The sequence below is a fragment of the Ruditapes philippinarum genome, unplaced genomic scaffold (genome assembly GCF_026571515.1).
Source record: "Ruditapes philippinarum isolate M1 unplaced genomic scaffold, ASM2657151v2 ctg753_1_1_1_1, whole genome shotgun sequence".
NCBI classification, from domain to species: domain Eukaryota; kingdom Metazoa; phylum Mollusca; class Bivalvia; order Venerida; family Veneridae; genus Ruditapes; species Ruditapes philippinarum.
The window spans coordinates 4,361-23,425 of NW_026854157.1; the positions used below are offsets into that span (position 1 = coordinate 4,361).

Below are 19,065 nucleotides of genomic sequence, written 5' to 3' on the forward strand. Positions count from 1 at the left end.
AAAAGGGTTAATATTTAGGTCGGAAAATGGTCAGATTGAGGTCGGAAAATGGTTAGAAACTGGTTAGATTTAGGTCGGAAAATGGTCAGATTGAGGTCGGAAAATGGTTAGAAACTGGTTAGATTTAGGTCGGAAAATGGTCAGATTGAGGTCGGAAAATGGTCAGATTGAGGTCGGAAAATGGTTAGATAATGGTCAGATTTTGGTCAGAAAAAGGTTACATAATGGTTAGATTCTGACGTCTACCTGACGTCAGATTATTACGTCAAAAAACTTTCAAATCCAACCGTTTTTCCGACCGTCATCCGACGTCAGAACCTGACTTAAATCTGACGTCAGTATGGCGTCTTGTGTTTGCTGGGATAGCGGTGATAGGAGTTTTAGAGGGCTCTTACCGCAAACTGATCTAATTAAGCTGATAGCTTCAGACAATGCAGTAAAAGTGACACAACCCGCGGTCATAATCCTTTTACAGGCTTCTTGACGCAAGTTGACTCACGGTGATAGCCTCAGTCAATGCAGTAAAGTTAAACAACACGATGATAACTTCAGGAAATGAAGTTAAGCTGACACACCTCGCGATGATATAGGCTTTCTAAAAAGTTCTTTTCGCAAAGTGACACACGGTGATAGCCTCAGGCAACGGAGTAGAGCTTTCATTACTCAAGGGTTTTATCGCAATTTGACACACTTTGATAGCCTCACAAAATGCTTTAACGGTGACACAACCCAATGCGATTAGCCTATTACAGAGTTTTTACCGCAAGTTGACCCAAGGTAATAGCCCAAGGTAATGCAGTAAAACACACACAACCCACGGGGATATTGCTTTTAAAGGGTTCGTATCGCAAGTTGACTCACGGTGATAGCCCCAGGAATTGCAGTACCGCTGACACAACCCGCGGCGATAGGCCTTTTATAGGGGTCTTAGCGCAAGAATTCCCACAGTGATGGGCTCAGACAATGCAGTAAAACACAGACGACCCACGGTAATAGGCCTTTTAGAGGAGACTTACAGCGAATTCATCCAAGGTATATAGCCTCAGGGAATGCTGCAAGGCTGACGTAATTCACGATTACAGGCCGTTTAAAAGGTTCTTATCGCCTCAAGAAATTCAGTAAGGCTGGCTGAATCCACGGTGATAGGCCTTTTAGAGGGTTCTTGTTGCAAACATTCCCACATTGAAAAACTTATGGAGTGCAGTTAAAATCACACGACCCACGGGGACGTCGACATGCCTTAAATTGTAGTGGGTTCTTCTAGCGAATTCACCAACGGTGCTAGTCTCAAGGAATGAAATAAGGCTTACCCAACCCACGGTAGTATGTCCTTATCGCAATCATATCTGCAGTGACAGACAATGCACTTAAGCTTACACGACCCACGGTGATAGGCCTTTTGAATGGTTTCTTATTGCGGATTCACCCACGGTGACATTCTAAACTAAGGGGAAAAAACTGAATCTTCAGTGGAGTCAGACAAATGGTGTATTAAAGTTCGCTATAGAAAGTTAGATTTTTTACCAAATTTCGATGACTTTATCTATTGAAAGAACTAATCGACGTTCCAAAAAGCGACAATGTTAAGCGGCCCTCTTGCTATCCTTTTCCTTGTGTCGTCAGAGGTTGTAGCCTTATATTGCTGTGAGGACGATCCTCTAGACTAATACAATCTACTTGATCATTACTTTTCTTCTCCTTAAAGTACGTATCATTCATTTTAATGTTTGTGCATGCCGTCAATTCATGTAAGAACGTGCTCTAAAGCGTGTTTTTGTCACACACCACTTAATAACTTTCTTATTATGTTGTGATGGATCAAAATTATGAAAAACGAAATTAAAGAAGGGCTCTGACGTGTCTATGACGTTGCTTTTGAAAATCTCAACCAATCTACGGTTATAGAGAAAACAGCAAATTGCCGGGCAAAAAACCGACCAAGCCACGAAAAGAATCAGACAAATGGTGCTTTATCTATTTGCTCTAGAAAATGGTGTTTTTTACGAGATTGATATAAAGAAAGAACAAAGCGCCGGTCCAAAAAACGACCATGCCACGCAGAAAACTTTCGGACATATAGCTTGTGTTAGGGCTTTGGTTCTCATATTGTGCAAAGAAGACCTTCCAAAGTTGTACAAAAACGAATCTGCAAAAGAATCAGACAAATGGTGTTTAACAGTTGCCTCTAGAATATGGTGTTTTTTTACGAGATTTATATACAGAAAGAACAAATTGCCGGTCCAAAAAACGACCATGCCACGCGCCAATCTCTCGGACATAATGTTTGTGTTACTGCTTTCGTCCTCATATTGTGCAATTAAGACCCTCCAAAGTTGTACAAAAACGAATCGTGTTTAGTACGAATTTTTTTTAACGTTATATATATAGAAGGAATAGAAAGCCGGTTATAAAATACGACGCTGCTACGCGGAAATCTCCCGGATATATAACTTGTGTTAACCATGTTGAGAGGCTCATTGAATGCAATAAGACTGACCCAGTCCACGGCCTTTTAGATGGTCTTTATCGCAAGAATATCCACTGTGATAGCCTTCGGCAACGCAGCCACGGTGATAACACATCAGGAATGACAACCCTTTAGAAGGCCTATCACCGTGGGGTTGTATATACCAAAGGTGAAAAGGTGAAACTTATCCTTTCATTAGCGAAGCATGTTAGTACATCCGGATCTATTGTACAGATATCTTTATCGTGTAAGGTTCTACATTACAACTAAATATGAAATTAAAACGAGTCGTCCAATCAGGATTGCTTGTAGAAAAGTCGGGATCTGGGATCGTATTATAGTAATATATAGGGAATTGACCACCGGCCATAGGTATCATTAATAAATTATCGATTACATCTAAGTCCTGCATTTTGTTACTGTAACAAATGTGTTTCGGTACGTAAGAATTTTTCAGAAAATTAGAAAATAGACTTTTTCTAACGAAGTTACTTCATGGTTTTCGCGTGTAAAAGATACCCGACCTAAAGTATTTGTACAAAACAATTTAAGACATGACGGTCATAGCGAAATACGTTATGAAATGAAATATTTTGTTTTAGTATTTAAAATAGATAATACATTTTGTCATAAATGGTAAGAAAAATTGAATCGTATTAGATATATAGAGATCCCGCTAATTACCTACTGTCATATAATGTTAAGAAAAGCCGGGGTAGTTTTTGAAATAGAGAGATTCCAGAAATAGACCATCACCATCTGCCACATGTTTCAAAAGGTTGTTTATCATTAACTTTGTTAGGCATGATATGTTATGATCTTAATTAAAAATAAATGATATTATATATAAAAAACATTAGCTGAAACTTAAGCTATATCGTGTATAAAACAAACTTATTTTAAAGGATAAATCTTTTGTAAGTGCATGTATTGTTATTCCCGCATTTCAAGTATAACTCTATCTTACGTTTAAATCTACTTTCGATATAATCAAATATTTTACGTTTCATCACCATTAATACCACAAATATCAACACAATACTGTGTACAGTAATTAGTTTATTATTTTTCCTTATAGAAAAGAATAGAACAAAATATTTACTTTTACTTAAGCATATACAGCTTATCATCAATCATGAAAATATAATACATGTACATTCAATCGCATGCAAATAATTTCCGGATCCCGGAATCCCGCACACCCACCCAACATTCGCTCCGTTCCGTAACTACTCGCCCCACATTAACAACAATTTGCACCACTTTATCAACAATCGCATGAAAGGCGTGTTCAAAAGTTTGCTATATTGTCGATTTGAACTTAGTAGTTTTTTATTTACGTTATTTCACTGTTAAATAATCGCTGGCATAATTTTAAATCCATTGCAACTTCTTGGCCGTTTCCGTCAAACTTCGGATTTGTTTGTTTGTTAAGCACACCGACACAGTATAGGTCATGTGGCGACGTTCCAGCTTTACTGGTGAAAGAAGACTTCAGGTGCCTTTGCGTGCACGAACAGGCACCTGAATAGAACCACCTAGCTTGATAGCTTCCTCATATGAAAGAATCCAAAGTCCATGTCGGTTTTCGAACCCTAAATGGTGAGGGGCAAGTAGTTCGAAGTTCGACCTTAACCACTCGGCCACGGACGCCCCCAAACATCCGATAAAAACGTTATTATTAGTAAAAAGCGTTAATGTTCTAACTATTCATCTTTTACGGGAATTTAGATAACATTATAGATCGGGGCTTATTAAACTTTATTTGTGGTTGTTGTTGTTGTTGTTGTTGATGACGACCAGCCCTACATGCAAATGCACATTCAAAACCAACAATAAAATTGACGTGTCTATTTTTGTATCTTTATTTTGATATCGATTATGTATACGTGCTAATATCTGTTCTGTTCTGTTAGATATTCATGCTAGAAATATGTTATTAAATTCAATCACGGTACCTAGACTTTATTTGACACTCCATGATTGATTTTTTAGAATATATTGTTTGTAATTAAAAGTTGTCAGATAGGAAATTAGATAAGAAACTTTTTGAAGTGAGAAGATGATTAAAATCATGTAACATATGTCATTGTGTATCGGCATGTAGCTTTCTATTTTAACATTTAACATGATCATTCTCTTGTAGGAAGTCTTTCAGGAAAGGTTGCATAAAATATAAGATATGCTTAGCATACACAAGCTCGATCTTCATGTCTTGGCAATAGTAAGTAACAAGTTTAACATTTGTTTTGTTTTGAAAACTTCTATTTTGTTAATGAAACAATTATGAATATAAATGTCATGTGATGATGATGATGATGATAATAGAATTTTTATTTACTTATTATAAAAGAGACAAAAAGTTGCTTGAGGGTTCGGTAATTTGATTGGTTGGTTTATTGGTTATTTTGAAGATGAACTGCTTTTCAATATTTATTATTAATTTTGCTTGGTTAATTGGTTTGTTAGTTTTCATATTAGTTATTGAACTGGTTTGTAGGTTAGTTTGCTAATTTGTGAACTTGTTATTTCGAAAGTTTGTTTAATGTTAGATTCTTTTTACTTGACTTGGATGACTTGTTCAGTTGGTTTTGGTTTGGTTGGATTAACGGGTTAGCCGGTAGGTTCGTGCATTGAGAAGTTATTTTTTTAGATAAGTTGTGTGGTTTAAACAAACGATAAACTTTTTTGAAATTCATTCCGTTCAGTAAATTCATTTTAAATCAATGAGCACATAAACAGGCAAAATAACAAACAATGTATGACAATAATTTTTTATATGTAAAAATAAAAACGATCTTGAGAAAATAAAGTTTGAATGATAAACAATTGAAATAAGGTTTCAGTTCAATCCACTTTATCATGATATTGTAAAAAATTTCTGTATGTTGTAATTGTATTGTAACATGATATAAATAGATATATTTAAACCAAATTACAATGTCACATTCACTTCATCATCTTTTCTTCCAGCTATTTCTAGTCTCGGTTGTTTTCATACAACAATCAAACGCAGAATGTCACAAACCAATACAAGCCTGTTCTTTGGATTCTGACGTAAGTTATTTCTTTTTAAAATAGTTCCTGATATTTAAGCCCGAAACCTGCTAATTTGTACCATGTATTTATCCTCGGTTTTGGATTTGGAACAGTCCATTAATGATGAAAAAATTTCAGCATCAGAATACAAAATGGTATACAGCTTGTCACAGACTGCACAGATGTTGATTGATATATGGCTTTATACTGGTGGCAAAGGCTATTCACTTTCGGTTCCAGATTGTTAAGGGCGACTGATATATTTTACTACTTTAAATGTTTCTGTAGCTGCTGCTGACGATGATGAAGATAACGATGATAGTTATGATTATGATGATGATAATGATGATGATGAAGAAGAAGAAGTAAAAGTTAATGATGACTGCAACGAAAAATATGATGATGATTGCTATGATGATGATGAATATGGCGGTGATGATGATGACGATGATGATGATGATGAAGTTGACGATGATTGTATTGATGATGATAATGATGGCTGTAATGATGATAATGATGATGATTATGATGATGATGATTATGATGATGATTGTTTTAATGATTATAATGACAGTGACGATGACCATGACGATCATGATGGTGATATTGAAACTGTTGATAATAATAATAATAATAATAATAATAATAAAAATATAATATTATGATAATGATTAATTATGATAACAAGTATTATATTGTTTAAATGAATAATTTACTTTTCAGTGTCCCGGAGCAAAATATTGTTTAGGACCTACGGGCGACAAAATATGCTTATATTGTAAGTACATATGCATGTAGCGGCTTGGGTTATAACTAATATGTTATTCAGGCTATATTCTGCAGTACATTATGTCACCAACTTATATATCTAAAAATATAAACGTTCGATATGAATTAAATTTTGCACGATTCACATAATTTTACGCATCCCATAGAAGGCTACTTTTCTGACACATCTTTGTAATCTCTGCATCTCTTTTCGCGTTGAACCTAACTTAACAAACATGTGTATGCTCCAGTATAGAATTCAGTAATTGCTTTAGCATGCTAGCTGGTACACACATAAGACCTGTGCAGGCCAAGATCTGCAGCCATATTAATGCTATCTGATCATGGTCTGCACTGTTCGATATTCTACCGGTACATATTTTTATTTTGCCCCCTAAAATAATGAATGGTTTAGTTCAAAAATGAATGATGGGCAAGTCCGTTAAAGATATTGTGTGTGTTACTTATTTCAGGCGCATGTAACCACAGGGACGAGTGCTACAGGGTCGGTAACAGTGCGGCCTGCAATTGCTCAAACTCGGCCGGCTACTATGGCGATTATTGTGAATGTGCACCTGAATCTACCGGTAATTTCTAACTTTCAAAATTAACAGTTTTACGAGTTTCTAAAAGAATGACTAAATGAATGAATGAATGAGTGATTTGATGAATGAATGAATGAATGAATGAATGATTGATTGAATAAATAAAATAAATAGAACTGAAACGTTGATTTAGTGTTTGATTGAATGAATAAAAAAGTTGAATCAATGATAAAATGATATAGAATTTGATTGATAGATTGATTGATTGAATGAATGAATGATTGAATGAATGATTGATTGATTGATTGATTGAATGAATGAATGAATGAATGGTTGAATGAATGAATGAATGAATGAATGAACGATTAATTGATTGGTTGATTAAATGAATGAACTATTGAATGAATAAATGAATGAATGAATGAATGAATGAATGAATGAATGAATGAATGAATGAATGAATGAATGAATGAATGAATGAATGAATGAATGAATGAATGAACGAACGAACGTTGACTGACTATTAAGATAACAGACTGATTGATTAATTGATTAAATAATCTAGTTTTCAAAATTGGCAAATCAAATAAACAACATGGTGTGTTAAAATGTGTGTTTTGCTTTAACTTTCAAGATTGTGGCGTTGACAATTGGGCGCTCTATAAAGGTGAGCATTTATTCATTTATTTATTTATCTTTTTAACTTCCAATAAATTTATTTCAAAATGTTTTTGGACAGGGACTGTACATAATGACTCGTGCGTTATATAAATTCACTAGCGATTCAGGCTCTAATAACGGCGGAAGATTTAAATTCTGTTTTTTTTTTTTAAATATTATTGTTGCTATGCGCTGAAATAATTTGACTTTTTACTTCGTCATTGATGTCAACGAAATATGACGCAGTACCAACTCCTCGCAGCTTTTAATGATTTCTTTTTTTATATAGAATTGTACATGTACGTTGTTTCCTGTTGAAAAGCACACAGCTTAAAACACAATCATAAAAGTGTTCTTGAATATAACCATGTGAACAATGTACATTTGATATTTTACATAATAATAATGATAATAATAATAATGAGTGAGCATGCGCACTTGCAAATATGTCTCATTGGCCTATTCGCTTACAGACCTACTGCGCATACAAGTGTTTTGTAAACAATTGTTGTCACGTTAACCTGTTTAATCGACTTTTTATATTAATCCGACTAGCACAGTTGTTTAAAATAAATGGCGAGTTAAGCATAATAAAGTTAGAGATAGCCGATCTATTCTTAAGTACGAGGAGCGTTCAATATTTAGTGACGGGCCTCATTTTTCTCTAAGTATATTTAGTGAATCACGTGCAAAGTTACATTATGATACGCTTCGACTTTTATCTTTCCAACGGTGTATCATACAGGTATCCCAATTCACACATGTTTTAAGAAAGTTAGTGTTGAATGTTGAATATTCGATCAACTGCGTATAAAAATGGCTGGAAAAGATTCAGTAAATAATGTTGAAATTCGAGCTTACATCAAAGCGCGTATGACATTTCGGTTAAGTGGTGCAGCCATTCATAAAGAACTTTGTCGTATTTATGGACCATCTGTGGCTAGTAAACGGACAATTCAAAGAAGGATTGTTAAGTTTAAAAGTGGAACGGAGTCACTAAACGATGCTAGTGGTAGGGGAAGAAAGCACACAGTGGTCACCAAAAACAACATTAAAAAAGTGCAAGGACTCGTTAACAAAGAAGCTCGATATACAGTTTCTGAAATAGCTAAGTATACTGACATTTCAACGGGAAGTACATTTACGATTCTAAAGAAGCACCTCAAAGTTAAGAAGATTACAGCCAGATGGATACCACATTTATTGACTGAAAAGCAAATGCAAGAGCGCGTAATATGTGCCAAGAAATTATTGAAAATGTTTCCCAAATATAACGATCGTAAATTTTCTAACATTGTAACTGGAGACGAAAGCTGGTTCCACTTTTTTGAGCCCACACGGAAGGTAAATAATAAGATATGGGCCACCAAACATACCCGTAGGCCCTGTTTAGCTAAAAGAATGACTAGCACAAAGAAGGTTATGTATGCCATGTTCTTTGGTATACATGGTGTAGTGACACAAGTTCCTATTCCAAAAGGTCGTACCGTTACTGCAAAGTTTTACAAACGAATAGTGTTAAACAAAGTTGACAAATATTATAGCAAACGTCGTCCAAACACTAGTATGAGAGGTCTGTTTCTACTCCAGGACAACGCTACTCCACACAAGGCATACATTGTAAAGAAATTCTTGGAGAGCAAATGTGTAACTGTGCTTAATCACCCACCATACTCGCCAGATTTGGCACCCTGCGATTTCTTCCTGTTTCCAAGATTAAAGAAATACCTTCAGGGTCGCCGTTACAGCACAAGAAATGGACCTGGTTCAGCATTACATCAGTTGTGTAGGGGTATACCTCAAAAAGACTATAAAAAAGCATTTCAAAATTGGATCAAACGTTTGAAACTCTGTATTTTGTTCAAATGCGATTACTTTGAAGGTTTAAAAAAATAAAAATGGTAGTTGCTTCAAAAGTTTTCATTTTACTATAGGCCCGACACTAATTATTGAATACTCCTCGTAACTTGTTTTCATCTGAAATTGCTATGTGACCTTAATTTTTGATAATTGAATTTGTTGCAGACTGCAGTGAATTCTACCAGAACGAGTTTGACACAATTGAAAATCTGGACGCCGTCGTCGGAAATGAGCTTGTGATTGCGTATAATATGGAAACCCAATATGACGATTGTAAAGGGCAATGTCAGGCGCGCAGCTGTCGATTCTTTTCGTTTGGAAATTACATGTGTAAAGTTTTTAGTGAAACTAGTGAATTTGATGCATCTTCGTTAATGAAAAATGTTAAATATGCCGCTGACGTTAATTTTTATATTAGGCAGTGTGCCGTGTGTTGAGTAACGAACGCGCACGTGACTTTAAAAAATGGAAACAAAGAATCGCAACAATTATGAAGAATATATTATGAGTACAATTACATAATATATTGAAAAATAAACTATTCAAATACATCTTTTACTTTTGTTAGATTTTTACCATTCCGTTCTCACCTCATCATATGTGACGTCTCAAGGCAGACGACAAAATTCAAATAATTTGAGACTCAACATTTAAACCGATAAATTTGATAATGTACGGGGCCGTGCCAGATAATTGTCTTGAGAATTTGCACAAGTTTTACAGACCTTTGAAAAACAAAAATGAATGAACTAAAAATAAACATTTAATTAATTAATTAATAAATAAATAAATAAAAAAAAAAAAATAAATAAATAAATAAGAAAAGAAATTCAATTATCCCATCACAAAAAAAACATCAAAAGAAAATATTTTTCAATTACCTGTATTTATTGAGTGAGACTAAAAAAGGATTGGAGCACCACACTAAATACCGTATTCCGGTATATACCGGACACGGCGCTTGAATGATAAAATGCTAAAATCTTGTTTTCTAACCCATCGGAATGAAAAAGGTCTAAAAAGGCTAATTCATCTTTTCACACCGATTTATGTATGATAATTATGAAAAATTTGAAAATCGGCGAAAATAAATTTGTCTATTTCTGATAATGATTTCTGCAAGCGTCTAGAGGTACTGCTCCAATCCTGTATTGAGTTAAATCCGTATTTATTTCTTAAGGTTTGCCGATATTTTTGTCAATGGCTGTTCATCAAGAACATATGGTATTTTGTAATAAAGTTCCATAAATGTCCCGATATTGATCACATAAGTTATGATAGATTATGCCATAAAAATTATTGAAGTCACTACAGTAACAATGCTTCAAGACACAAAACGCATATTAAGCTCCGATAACGGTAGTCAATTAATGTTTTTACTTTGTGTCCATTTACAGAAGCTCTCTATTTTTATTAAGATTTGTACATTGTACATATGCCATCTATAATACAATAATATTTACAAGCATAACGTCAATATAATGGTAATAGAAATCATTAATATTTGAGGCCCACATGGAAGATTGGGAAACCAAATGTGTAGCCTCAGTAAATAAAGACTTTACTTACTTATTTACAAACTTACTAACGTTCAACATTTAACAATTTGTTTCTCAAAGCAAGTGCTTCTTTAACAAATTTGGATAACTGAATTAATTCATATTTATACACTACACACAAAAATATCTTCTTTTGTATTGATAAAAATACGATCAAGTTTAAGCCAAATGATTGTATTATGGTGATCTTTTATAATTTGTATACCTTCTTTTAAATGCTCTTTAAAATACAAAAAAACCACCACTGCATCTTCGCGCACCCCTATTTTGAAATTTTCTATAAAAGTTAAATGAAATATACCATTTAAAGAAATATTACTACTAAACTTTGTCCAAGATTCATACAAAAACGTATATCTACAAAGTCTTTATGAGCCTTTTTGTCAGATGTTAACCCATGCACGTTTCATGACAAGATAGCTAGCTCACCTCCGGCGCACCCCTACTCCCGGACAGGTTTACCGTCGATGAACAGCCTATCATATGCAAGCCATGATCTTTCCACTTCTCCCTGACGGTCTTCATTCTACGTTTTTCGATCACCTCCCGTGGAAATTGCATTATTCTATGTATATAACAGAATTACATGTATTTTAATTTTGCAAAACATGAACGTTTCAGAAACGTTTTATATGCTTTTAATATTGGAGATATATTTCACACTCTTTGTCTGTGGGCATTTTTGCCAAAGTACAGAGCGTACTGTCCCAGGACGATAACTTGAGCCTTTGTTTGCATAAAGATTAATATAACAGTCGAACGCTAGGTAAGACAGACTGAATCCTAATAAATGAAACACAAAGTAAAACGTCATAATTATTTTCATGTGCCTTGATGCTTGAATTATTGTTAGAAGAACAAACTATATTCGAATAATCATACTAAAGACAAAGTAATATGCTTTTCCTTAAAAGATTTGAATGTTTTTTAAATTTGAGTAACGTCATCAGCCGTTCGATTCTATTTAATGATAACATCGACATACACTCATCAGCAAGAAGGAATAACGCTAAGAACCGTTCAGCGAAACAATTTTAAGGGTTTTTGTGCTATAGTAACTAGTAAAACTTTTTTGTTTATTTAGAATATAAATTAGAATTAACTTATGGTACTTTTTAATGGACATCATGCTTACGAAATCCATCTACGCTTCAATTCAAATGTGGTTTCTCTCACAATGAATTACATAATTTAAGCTCAATCGCTAATAAGGATCTTGTTCTGAAAAGTATACTTAAAGGATTCTTTTTCTTATTTCAGTATCGACGTTAGGAACAAATTACCTAATTCTATCAAACAATGTTCGACTTTACAAAGACATTTTGAAACAAAGTTATGACATCAACCGTCTCCAAAAGCTACATTATAATTGTGTCTTAATTAGTAAACATAAGCTCCCTTATAAATGGGATATAAATGTGGTAATCAGAATAGAAAAATTCGGTCAAATTCGTCCTAAAAAATGCTGAAAACCGCACAGGTCGGGAATATTCAAACAAGTCATAAACTGCTCACATAATGATACTTTATTAGATTTATTTTTAGAAATTTTTAAATCATCTACAGGCGTGCAACTTTAAGTCCATTCAGCTTCTTTTACAGTTTAGCAAACATTACATTCTCTAACATATATCGAATAATCGCCCGCCTCCCTAAATCTGAACATGATATGATCGAGCGGCATGGAGTGGTCCTTGTCAATAATCACGCAGTCGTCTGCCCCGTACACATGTAAATGGCAATCATATTGTAAACATAAATTTCTGCAATTGTCGTAGCTGGTTTCGTACCCGTCATACACGACCGGAAGTCCGTCTCCTGTTTCTATATGTAGTCTACGACCAGGTAGTTCCGTGAACGAACCAGAGAACTCTTGGCAAGCTATTATATAACAGAATAGACAAATGATTGCTTTACAGAAGAGACAATGTACAGTTGTAATACATGTATTTACTAAAGTATTTTTCTAATATTGTGGTGCTACCAAAACCTACACATGTAATGTATATTCTAACGATTTTTTTCTTTACATATAGATTAAAACTTAAAAACACAAAAGTGTTTTTTCATTCAATTTTTACATCTCTTAAATTATGTCCCAGGTTTCATCAAAATTTATGTGTCGTATGAGTTTTTTTCTAGCCAAACAATCTTTTCATTTAGTTAACAAACGTATTTTGGACAAAGATCGACAACGGAACCTACATTAATTTGTATCTTATAAAAAATGACAAACTTCTTTTAATTGCCAGGCAAAATTGCCCTCTATTTACAAAATATTCTTCAAAAATGACATCCGACTCCGTGCAGCGCTTACTACCAAGGTTTAAAACAAAAATAACAATAGACGGGTTTTGATAATTAATGTAATTTAATACGTACTACTGTACATAGAATATCTGTCTGTACATGGTTCTGAAATGAAAACAGAGGAAATGTTTTGGAAATGAATGATCGTATATCGATGTAGATTTATAAAACATACCTGTAAACTAATGAAAAGATACGCCGGATAACCTACCCTTGACACAACCCGAAATAACCAAAATATTTTGTGCAGAGTGCCAAGCTTTTGTAAAGTTGTAAGGATTTAAGTCACAGTTGCACTATGGTCAGTAAGTAAAGTATACACACGTCTTACTACTAGTTCCGGAAATGCGAATCCGCTGGTTACATGCGTATTATTATAATATTGATTATTTATAATTATTAAAAGTTACAGAACCGACAACATTTAGGTAAATTATAAACGTTAATTGTGGAAACTTTTATACGAGTATGGCCAATTCAAGTTATGACGCACTGTAAAAGAGTGACGCAATCAGAATGATATGTGCAAATATTTACCTGTGCTTTCAGGTGGACACTTACAGTCGGTTCCATAATAGCCACCTGTACCAGTACAGTTACATGCCCAGCTGTTGCCGTCAAGGTAGCATTGAGTTGCATTGTTCTGGCACCCACCTGTAATATTGAGGCTTTAATGCGAAGTCAAAGCATATGTCATTTACAGCATTTCGTGGTGTTAGGAATAGCTATATCTTTGATAAGATAATCAAGGAATTGAAAAATAAATTATCATTTTTGAAAGCTAAATCTATTTAATCAGTTATTTGGGGAACATCGTCAGTTTGAATTGCTTTCTTGCTTCAGACAGACCATAACAGACAGTGTGATCAAGCAAATTATGTACTTACATTTATAACAATAGCCACCAAGACAAGTCCACTTGGAAGGACACTGAAAAGATACATTGCCCTAGTGATTGCTTCATCAGTGTAAACGTTATGTGAAAATTAAGTTGATTTAATTAATTCTTACTGCAAAGCAAAATTTAACGGTCTGTTTGGATCTATTTTGGTAGGGACGGGTGTGTAATGGTTGGGTGTAGAGATTCAGGCGGAGTTGTTGCTGAAGTGCGGGTATGGTTGCCGACGTGATAAATTTGTCAAACAAGTGACCAACCTAAAATTGCACCATCTCCTTTGGCATCAGTTTATAATTGTGTATGTTTGTCATATATAATCATGTAGATATCTTTTTCTATACGATATCTTACGAGGTGTCACCGAATTTGCCTTTACCTTAAAGAAGGAGAGATTTCAGTTCGTTCAAAGGGATAAGAGGGTAGTTCAGAAAGGCCTCAATTTTCATTGAAAGCGTTATCACAACATGGTATGTAGGAGATAATATTTCAGTTAGTCAGTGCTGTAAAAATATTCTCAACGTTCTCTTTGAAGGGTTCTTTAAGTCAAACTTTTAATCATGTATCAATTGAAATAAATAAGATTGGTAATATAAAACTCATCTCAAAGAAAAACACGTTTGTAATGTGTTATAATATATAAATGAAACGATCAAAGACTTAATTAATCCTAATCTTTAATATGATATTAATTAGAATGATTAATTTGTTAATTATTTATCCATTATGTAACTCTCCAATGCTATTTATTTAAAATTATTAATTTCAAAAATACCTTTTGTTTTTGATAGTGGAAAAAATCCTATGATCCGAATGAACTTACTTGACTATCCGATGTACATGTTTTCCGGGGTCCACATCCATTGTCAGAAACAGCTACCGCCACAAACGTCATCTTTAAATAATTTGACAAAGGCTTAATCATAATCATATGAAATCATATGAAATCATACAACCAGATCAGACCAGACAGGCCAACCGAACCGGACCAGATCGGACAAGCCTAGTACAGGTCAGACATTACCAGTACAGAACAAAACTTAGAAGAACAGACTAGAGAGAACAGGAGAGCAAAGAACAGAACAAATTGGAACAGGCCTATCTGTTTATATTAAAGAATCATTTATCTTCTTGAAAACTAAAACTTGTTCACATTAAAAATTTTGTTAAAATTATGTCATGTATAAACAAATTTCACGTAATGTTATATACACAGAAATTACACATAATATTTCAAGAAAATCAAACTTGGTGAAGGAAGACCTCAGACGTAGTTCCGTGCATTATTTCAGGCACAAATTGGCACCTTAGTGGAACCACTGACGTTCAATGAGCTAGCTGGATAGCTCCTTGTCGGGATTGCGATGAGGGTCAACAACCTTTACCACTCGGCCAAGGACGCCCCTTAGTAGCTTTATTAATATACAATCTTTTAAACTAGGTCTTATACATATATTACACGCCAAGGGTGGCGAAAGGCCTAGCTGTTTTACGCGTAACTAGGGCCGACCGTTATTTTCTTGAGTAAGAAACTTTGCACTCATTGCTATAAGTACTGACTGGTTCTAAGTTCCAGGAACGGATTAAAGATTCAAAAGTCATTGTTTAAAAAAGCTTAAAACATCAAACTCAATCGAACTTAAATTCTGTACAAACTTAAACGAATTGAACAAATACAATTACATGTATATTTATTTAGAAACGGTTCATTCAGTTGTTTAAAGCATCTTCTGATGTTATATGAAAAAAGATTTCTGGTGAGTTCTACCTAAACATGTTGCATGTGAACCAATCAATTTACAGCTATAAGATTTATGACAATTCATTGTTTTTAAATATAAATACTTCAATGTGATGACATGTAAATGTTGTAAGTGATAGGAACTATTAAGGACATATGGTTTTGTTGTTTTGGGAATGCTCCATTAGTTTCTAGCTTGGCTCAGCAAAATTCGATATTTTATATGCATGATAGTTAATAGTTGGCTCAAACCGGTACCATGTTCAGAAATACATGTACTAGTTTATTGGTGAACTTTAATTCAATAGTTCATATAATTTGACATTAAAGTACTATTTACTTTTTGTACTTAATTTAAGGATAAACTATACGTACAATATCAAAGGATTAACATAATTTGGTGAGCAACAAAAATGACCGCGTGTTGACGCAGCTGACTTTTTAATTGCTAAGTAATTAAGTAATGTTTTTGTAGCTAAAAATATTTTTGTAGCTACGGAATACTAGACCCCAGAGTGTGAAGGGGAAAAAAAGATGTGCAAACACTAAGAACTGTAAACTGTTATTCAAAAACAGGTTCGTGAATTGCAAACTTAGTTTTGTAAACCGAGACTTGTAATTTGTTGACTTTGATAGAAGACTAAGGTAAGTAGACCGATCATTATAGGCAGTAAAGCGGTGTTCGTAGACCAAAAAGTTTATTACCATTTGACCAGTTAAACAAGAGAGCAGCGAAATTGGCAGACTCACGTGACCACATCACAGTCCGACTAGCCTTCAAATCCTTGAAATGTATTTACTAAACTAGACATTTGTCTACTAATAAACTGTTCCTAAGTTCAATACGCACAATAAACAATATCTTACCAGAACTACCTATTGTTGTTGGTCGAAATGTGAGGACATAAATTGATTAACAAAATGAGGACATGATTCGACTGAAAAGTGGGGACTTGTAACATTCAACAACAATAACGGTTATAAATATTCGATAAATATAACGATTTGCAACAAACAAGAATTTAAATTGATTTAAAATTATCAAAAACAGTTTCGAAATTATCAAGATAAGAATCATTAAGATATTTAAACCAAAAATTTCATTAGAAATAAAGAGTTTACTCACAATCGCCAACAAAGTCAAAAGTAATCTGTCCATTCTTTGCAGAGATTTATGTTGATCTTATCAAAGGAGATACAATTGTAACACTGTTTCACAAGAGCCGCTTTCATGCGAATCTTCTTAAATAACAAGCGAAATTGGTTTCCAGAATTAAAACTTGATATTTGTCATTGACAGATGTTACCATATTTGAAATACATTGAATATATCATAAAACAAGTTTTGGTCAGAAAGATTTTAATTACATATCACCTTTCTGTCAAGAATTTCAAATATATTTTTTGATATAATTACATGTATATGTTTATAGTCCATTAAAAAGAATTAAATTGTGAAAATGAGGCAGCGTTTTAGATGCTATTAATCTTAAAGAGACCACGTATTATGGTCTGACTGAAAGAAGCACATATGTGTTTGACATAATGTGTTATATGAGTCATGCGTTAAGTAATGGACTGGGGAAAAATGAAGAAAGCTAAAATGTTTACAAAAATGAACATCATTTCTATAGACATATTTTAATTAAGTAAATTTAGATACATCAAAACTTGGATGGCAGTTTTGGGAAATGAATATTGATGTCAAAATAACATACGTGACACGTTCAAAGATCAGCGGCAACAGACGGCTGTTAGCAAAACTTATGAATTTTGGCAGGAGTTGTCCTTCATGTTGTAATATTTGCGAAAACTGTCAAGAATGATTTCTTAAGTTATTTTTCTCAGTATAATCCTTGATTGTTAAAAGCACACACAAAATACCAGCTACCTTAAATAGATATTGAATCAAATAAAGATAAAGGAATAGAGACGTCTTTACAGCATATGCATTTAAAAATATAACATTTAAAACAAATACTTTTGTTTGCTTTTGAGGGACATCCATAACTAGTTTTGAAAGTACCATGTGTAGGTTGGGTGATCATGTGACATTTGTTTACGGTAACATTTGGTCACCGTTAATGATCACGCCCATTACTTACCAGCTCACCTGATGGAGCAAATATATGCATTCGAACCCTTTTGTAGGCTATTTCAACTTCACGAATTCCCGATTTCATCTTCATAAATTGACAATTTTAACTTCGTAAATTCACGTTTTCAACATTCGGAATTCACGATTTCAACTTCATAAATTCACGGTTTCAACTTCACAAACTCAACTTAGTGAATTCAGGATTTCAACATCCCAAATTCTCGATTTCAACTTCCTAAATTCCCGATTTTAACTTCAAGAATTTATGATTTTAACATCGCGAATTCACGATTTCAATTTCATTGATTCAACTTCGTGAATTTTCGTGAGGTTGAAGTTAAAATCGTGAATTCATGAAGTTGAAATCGTGAATTCGTGAAGTTGAAATCGTGAATTCACGAAGTTGAATTCGTGAAGTTTAAATCGTGAATTCGTGAAGTTGTAATCGTTAATTCATAAAGTTGAAATCGTGAATTCGTTAAGTTAAAATCGGGAATTCATGAAGATAAAATCGGGATTTCATGAAGTTGAAATGTCCCTACAGATCTTCCGTACTTTTGACGCCTCTCAGGATTATGTATAGGGTTAAACGGTGCTCGGGTCCGTAAGCCACAAGGGACTCGGTGTTTGAATAATTAACATATACATGTATCATGTTTCGGGAAAATGCGTTGGTCCTTGTATTTTGTCTGGAGAGGATATGGGATAAATGTTAAACCTGATAAATATTACTGTCAAAGAAAACTACTTGTCTATGTGTATTTATTAATGGCGTAATAGCGATAATGTCATTTATTGAAGAAAAGCATTGTTCTCAAAATGTTTAAAAAAGGGACTTTTAAAACGTCAGGTACTTTTTGGGTTAAAACTCCAGGATTTTTACCTGATGAAAATAAATATATAAACTGAAACAAATCGGTACCCCCCCCACCATTGAGCATTTGTAGATTTCCCTGTTTGCGTGAAAAAAATCACTCAAATGTTTTAGTTGGGGCGAGTGCATTGGTTGGGAAATTCTTAGATTCAATCTGGCCTATTTTTACTTTACAAATTGAAGAAAAAACCTTTTTACTTTTGGCCGACTTTTTTAGATTTGAAGATGCGTTTGGTGAAACTTGGTGAC

At 33.9% G+C, this 19,065-nt stretch overlaps 2 protein-coding genes across 2 annotated transcripts; one reads left to right on the top strand and one right to left on the bottom strand.

The window, feature by feature from the left end:
• The first annotated feature begins 4,545 nt into the window (after positions 1 to 4,545).
• On the top strand, positions 4,546 to 9,886 carry LOC132739171 (uncharacterized). Its single transcript, XM_060726823.1, has 6 exons — positions 4,546 to 4,691; positions 5,441 to 5,524; positions 6,230 to 6,284; positions 6,748 to 6,861; positions 7,454 to 7,486; positions 9,505 to 9,886. Exons 1-6 carry the CDS (start codon positions 4,650 to 4,652, stop codon positions 9,774 to 9,776), a joined length of 600 nt encoding a protein of 199 aa, XP_060582806.1. The 5' UTR covers positions 4,546 to 4,649; the 3' UTR covers positions 9,777 to 9,886.
• A 2,523-nt stretch (positions 9,887 to 12,409) lies between these two features.
• Positions 12,410 to 17,128, bottom strand: LOC132739178 (uncharacterized). Its single transcript, XM_060726831.1, has 6 exons — positions 16,971 to 17,128; positions 14,927 to 14,998; positions 14,096 to 14,138; positions 13,746 to 13,862; positions 13,281 to 13,313; positions 12,410 to 12,779 (listed from the first exon to the last, which is right to left on the bottom strand). The coding sequence occupies exons 1-6, from the start codon at positions 17,001 to 17,003 to the stop codon at positions 12,502 to 12,504; spliced, it is 576 nt and encodes a 191-aa protein (XP_060582814.1). The 5' UTR covers positions 17,004 to 17,128; the 3' UTR covers positions 12,410 to 12,501.
• Positions 17,129 to 19,065: the final 1,937 nt, after the last annotated feature.

Coding starts and splice junctions, on each gene's coding strand:
- LOC132739178 (XM_060726831.1), bottom strand. CDS start 17,003: ATGGACAGATTACTTTTGACTTTGTTGGCGATT. Junction 14,999..16,970: donor TTTTGACTTTGTTGGCGATT/GTGAGTAAACTC, acceptor AATTATTTAAAG/ATGACGTTTGTGGCGGTAGC. Junction 13,863..14,095: donor TGGTGGCTATTGTTATAAAT/GTAAGTACATAA, acceptor TCAATATTACAG/GTGGGTGCCAGAACAATGCA.
- LOC132739171 (XM_060726823.1), top strand. CDS start 4,650: ATGCTTAGCATACACAAGCTCGATCTTCATGTCTTGGCAATA. Junction 4,692..5,440: donor ATCTTCATGTCTTGGCAATA/GTAAGTAACAAG, acceptor CTTTTCTTCCAG/CTATTTCTAGTCTCGGTTGT. Junction 6,862..7,453: donor ATGTGCACCTGAATCTACCG/GTAATTTCTAAC, acceptor TTAACTTTCAAG/ATTGTGGCGTTGACAATTGG.